The 5803-nt window shown below is 37.2% G+C and overlaps 1 protein-coding gene across 1 annotated transcript; it reads right to left on the minus strand.

Annotated features, from left to right (window-relative positions):
• Positions 1-1433: 1433 nt before the first annotated feature.
• LOC132974612 (transmembrane protein 252-like) lies at positions 1434-3832 on the minus strand. Its single transcript, XM_061038785.1, has 2 exons — positions 3328-3832; positions 1434-2418 (listed from the first exon to the last, which is right to left on the minus strand). The coding sequence occupies exons 1-2, from the start codon at positions 3594-3596 to the stop codon at positions 2172-2174; spliced, it is 516 nt and encodes a 171-aa protein (XP_060894768.1). The 5' UTR covers positions 3597-3832; the 3' UTR covers positions 1434-2171.
• Between the last annotated feature and the right edge of the window lie 1971 nt (positions 3833-5803).

Genomic DNA, 5803 nt, shown 5'->3' on the forward strand with positions numbered 1-5803 from the left:
CTTCCTGCCTTTTGTAATTGAATATAACAGATACACATGTAACTACATCAATCTGAGATATTTTTGTTCCTGGGGCATTTATACATTTTAATTAAACAACTGCTCATAATTAGCCTGACCATGTTGTGCAGATAGCATGCATCATGTGGGGATGATACTTGAGGAGACAGAAGGTTTTTTCTTCCCAGCACAGCACCTGGGTGTGAATTGTGCTGAGGCTGTTGTGTTGAGATACTGTAAGACAGAAGAGGGTTGATCTTTATACGGCCTGAATGAGACACTGAGAGCAGGAACTCATAAACACTCTGATTGCCGTCGTTATGAGTTGAGGATATGCCAGTGGATATCCGCAAGGATGTGTTCACTCAGTCAGCCAGTCAACCATTACAGGTTATTGCCCCATGCTTCTGTTTCACAATGTCAGGGGTTACTTCTGTGTTTGGATGAGGATCAATCACCTTTGAATTTGTGGTTCAAGACGGTTTTTGTTTAAGATGATATAGATCACTAGTCACAGTCTAATAGATAAGACATTCTGTCAAAGTACTTAATTAAAAAAAAAAAGTTCCAACAACAATTTTTCATTAATAATGTGCATGAAGGTAAACAAGCTGCAAAGTTACAAAACATTGTTGCTCCGTATCTTTATTGTCGTGAACTTTTCAACTGAGCAGCGTGTGCTTGACAGAGAGAGAGAGAGAGAGAGAGAGAGAGAGAGAGAGAGAGAGAGAGAGAGAGAGAGAGCTCATAATCTATTAACAGCTTTAGGACATGTTATGGTGACATATGCAGGAAACATGGTCATTCAGCAAACACTGAAACAAAACTGCTTTCCCATACAATTTGGATATTATCCTCCTGAGAAATGTACAGTTTATAAAAATATATGTAAATACAGTTTATGAATATATATATAAATATAGTTTAACAACATCAGATCGCAGAATCGGATGCAAATAACTAAGGTTTATAGTCAAATTAAAAGCATGAACTTACCTTTGTGATGTATGTCCAGAGATCTACTGAGCAAATGATGTTATTTTATTTATAAAACCAGTCTGGGCAGACCTCATTATACATGTGCAAACTTGTTTTTATCAAAGGTTGGGCTTGTCAAAGTCTCAAGTATTAGTTAAAAGAAATAAACATTAATTTGAACACCTTGTGTCTTCTGCTCATATTTTAATTTACTGTATATACCCCATGTTTTTATTTTTATTTTTGTTTTTGTTTTTATTTTTATTTATCTTATCTATTCTGTTTAATGTGTATTTTGAGCTTTCTTGTCTGTGCTGCTGTAACGCCCGAATTTCCCCTCTGGGGATGAATAAAGTTTTATCCTATCCTATCCTATATGTTTAGGCAGTTTTTTCACCCTTGACCTGTCCAAGCCTGTAATGCAAATTAAAAAATAAATCCCTTTTAGGACTAAATTGAAGAGCATAGTGTGACTTTAATGCTTTACTGTTTATGCAGTTATGATATGCCAAGTTCATGTCTGACGGGGAACATTTTCTTGCATACTTTTTCATTTTCCTAATGTAAATGCATTTCATTTGATGTTACAAAAATCAATTACATTTCTGTTATAAAAAAAATCAAATTTAAAATGTGTTTGTTTACAAATGATTTTGCCTGATAAGAAGATTCATCTACAGCCAATTTATCTTTGAAGAATAATCTGGTGATCAATGTTTCTTTAGCATACATTGAATAGTTTTTTTCCACACACTGATCACAAACACTACATCATGATGTAACAAAACAGCTGCATATTTTTTTATTCTATAACACAAATCACCCTGAACACAGGTGTAGCTTCACTCATGCCAATGCAATGATACTACCCAAGTGGATTTACACTGTTCTCAAACCAACAAGCAGCGCTTCAAGTCAAACATGCAGCAGCTGCAACTGTGCTCTGGGACGCCTGAGAGGAAGTCATTTGAGCTACAATGACTTCAAACCAAAGTTAAACCAGACAGCTTGTAACATGCTCACATGGGCAGCACAGACATAAGAGTTCAGAGGTTGGCCCGCACTCTGTAGTCCATCATTTATTACAAGAGTCATCTGTCCATGTGTAGAGTCATCTCATATTTCTAAGCCCCTTTTCTTTTCTCAGTCAAAAAAGAAATCTCTGAATCCTTCATTTTCCTTCAGTCTGTCCTTCAGGGTACAGACGACGCCACCCTTCGCTCCTCCTCTCCCTGCAGAGCGCGTTCTACCTGACTGTACCGAGGAGGTCGCTCCCAGCTCCACGTACAGTCTGGAGCCTCCGAGCTGTCTGTGCTGTACAGAGGAGGAGCGAGGATCATCACATCCCCCCCGTCAACCTCCACCACAACCTCAGAGGCTGTATCACGGGTCGCCTGGCTGTACTGGGACTCCTCGTATGATGGAGGGAAGAAGCTCGGCCTGCAGAAGAAAAGACACAATAGATTTGTAGCTTAAGTTCAGCTGGAGAAGAGTACTTGAACATGTAGGGAGGATTAAATAACTTTGACATGTTTTTTTGTTTGCCAGATGTTGAAGTTTCATAATCAAGCTTCACTGTCTAAACAAATGTGAGGCAGAATCAGTGAAGAAGGTCATGGGACTTCTTTCGTTTCTCTAACCTTGTTGGGTCACTATGAGGAAGTGGTATTATCGCTGTAACTGCTAAATGTCTGTTCATTTTGGTTAATTATTTGAATGGCTGAATGTGCAGTATTACCAGTGGCCTCTCTTTTATGTGTTTATCTTTAAATCAATTAAAACAATAATCATTGAAATAACTTTTGCATACATAATGCACAGACTTTCAGGGAAACCCTATTTGTATTACTTATTTAAAAAAAAATGTATTGTATTGTATTATTGATTAAATTATTGTTATTATTACATCAATCAACTTACAGTCAGTTTTGAAAGCCCAGATAAACAGATCATTTCTCATACAGTCTTATGTGCATGTTTCTTACGTTGTCTGAATTTGAAAGAAAAAAACAAAAAGCAGACATTTTCCTGCAGCGCTCAAAGTATCCAGAAAAGTTGAATATCTTAAATTGATATTGATATTAAAAAAAATGTTGTATCATCATGTGTCATTGTCCATTATTTTTTATACATCTGACAGGGAATCAAGAGTAGTAATTGATTGTTTGAGCTCCCTGTTATTTAAAGATGGAAATGCTATGACTCCATTTGATTAAACCAAAATAAATTTTAGTCACTTTGCCATTTTTTTTCCAGAAAAAATTGATAATTTACTAAATCCATGACAATGATTTTTCACTGTAAAGCTTTCCTCCTCTGTGCTTATTGAATTATCTGCTGGTTGTATACCTTTCGATGGCGTAGACCTCGATGTGTCGTTCTCCTCTTCTCCTGTACATCTTGCTCTTCATGCTGTGGCAGACGGCCCAGAAGACCCCTCCCATCACAGCCAGAGATCCGAGCCCCATTAGGATGTAAGCAGGAATGACCCCCCAGAGGAGGCTGCCCTCAGTCTGCAGGGACATCAGGTAAGCTCCCAAACAGGTCACCGCAAAGCCCACCAGCGGCAGGAACGTACGGGCCAGAGACCACAGCTGCTTCTTCATAGTCATGATCATTTAACTCCTAATCACCAGGTATTTATTTTCTTCTTTACCTTCCTCTAATGAAAATATGTTTCTTACCAAGTCCTGATGACACTGACACCAGGCAGGAGGTTTTTAAGGAGGACTGAACTAAGACTGAGACAATCTAGACCTGCCAGGACACAAATACATTATTTTCAGAAGTTTCACAACAAACAAATGTAGCTGCAGTGGAAGGTGTGTGTGTGTGTGTCTGACATGAGGGGAGGTGGCTGAGATGTTACGGCCTCCTTTGGTTGTATATTAACACAGAATGAATCTGGGGTCAGAAGGAGGAGAGAGAGAGAGAGCGAGAGAGCGAGAGAGAGAGCGCAAAAACAAACAAAAAGGGAAGTGCTGACAGTTGATAGCGTGACAGGCAACATCCGACTAAACTTCTAAAAATAGGTGTGGACTTTGGTCTCAACATTTTGATTAAATCTTCTAAAAGTGATTGTGAGGTGTTTGAAGCAGTTTTTATTTATTTGCCAGATAACGTTTCTACAGTCAAAACAAGGAAAATCACATTTAATTAAAGCGCCTGTGAGGTGTTTTCACCTGGAAACTGTCTGAAAATTATGCCGACGCCTTCCAATAACCAGCAGAAGAGAACATCAGAAAGAAGATTCTTTCTATGGTGTGTTTTTTTTTATAACCTATAACTGGTGCCACGGGGTATGTGTCAGCAAATAATCACAATAAGTGACACATTAGACTGTTAAAAGAAAGCAGGATGAAGTTTTCTGTCCTAAAAGTTGACCAACGCATGTACAGGACAAGATCAGACGAAGAGAAAAGACATACCACTTTGTCCACAAGGGGGCACCAAAGTCAGCACAAACAGAAAGATCCTCACGGGAGCTTTAAGAGGGAAATACTAAAAGCTGGACTAACAGTAAGAAAGATCATGGATGTGATGTTCTTTGAATATCTTTACTTAACTGATTGTCTTTAGTTTAAACATGAACTTCTTGATCTATTTTGTATTTTCATTTTATATTTTTAGTCTACCTTCCACTGTTCTGTTCTGCTCCTCATTTTTTCTTCATGCAGCTGCTCTATAGGTCTTTGAATCCCCCCAGATTTTAAGAACTCAAAATTGTGTATTTAAAACAGTATTTCAACAATATAACTGAACCTTCTTCTTAAGTAAATGTTTTTTTATTCTTTGTTGTTTTGTATTTAATCCTACACCTGTACAGGTTAAGCTTGAATACTTATTTCTTTCATCATCTGTTCACATTGAACCCTGCACAGTTGTCCCTAATGTTAGTTCATCCACTCGCTTACAAACTGCTTCGTGTGATGATTATATTGATGCTTGTATTTTCTGATTTAAGAAGTACGACTTTTCATCCATGGAAAAATACTAATCAGGAAAAAAATGATACATATTTCCAGACTTAAAAAAAAACCCCATGACATTTTCTTTTCAAATCTTCTAACTATCAGGTTAAATAAATCACAGGCAGTATTGAACCAACAACTCATGAAAATTTAACAGAAATTATTTCTTTTTTTCTCTGAGTTTACAACTCATAGTCTGATAGACTCTGAATCTGATAGACTCAAGGGACTTTTCTAATTTAAACGAAAGAAACATAATAATGTTTCACAGAATCCCAGCAAGTGATGTGTCCATTGTTCTGATAAGCAAATCATTTTTTTAAATCTTGAGGATGCTAGAAGACCTTATTTCCAGCTTTACAACATGAGGTGAGCGCAGAGTGTGAGGCAGTATGCGTTGATAAATTGTTGGAGAATTAAACAATATTTGTCTCTGACTCTGCGCTGTTCAGAAGTCAGGATGTCATTCGTCCATAAACCTGGAAATACAATGACAGTGCACATGCTAGCCAAACAAATCAAGTTTGGTAAACTTTATTAGATTACAACCAGCCGCAATGTTCCAGCTGCTTTTTATATTACAAATACGACTTCCTTGTTACATAAAGTCGAATAAAAAAGTATCTGATGGTCAGGCCACACAGACGATCGGGAGCTCGAAACATCGATTCATACACTTCCCAGTGAAGTCATCTGTTGATTTTCTTTAACTTTCATGCTTATGTAGAAGATATTTCTGTGTTAATACAAATTATATTGAAAAATAAACGTGTTTGGTTGATTTTGTCTTGGAACAAATCAGACAAATCAAAAGTTTTGTAAAGCTCTATTGTTTTGTTTGTTGCTCTTTAAAT

Source organism: Labrus mixtus, chromosome 5 (genome assembly GCF_963584025.1).
Source record: "Labrus mixtus chromosome 5, fLabMix1.1, whole genome shotgun sequence".
In the NCBI taxonomy this organism is placed as follows: domain Eukaryota; kingdom Metazoa; phylum Chordata; class Actinopteri; order Labriformes; family Labridae; genus Labrus; species Labrus mixtus.

Bases quoted from the DNA above. Each gene is read 5' to 3' on its own strand.
- LOC132974612 (XM_061038785.1), bottom strand. From the start codon at position 3,596: ATGATCATGACTATGAAGAAGCAGCTGTGGTCTCTGGCCCGTACGTTC. The intron at 2,419-3,327 runs GTATACAACCAG...TTTCTTCTGCAG, and splicing joins GAGGTCTACGCCATCGAAAG to GCCGAGCTTCTTCCCTCCAT.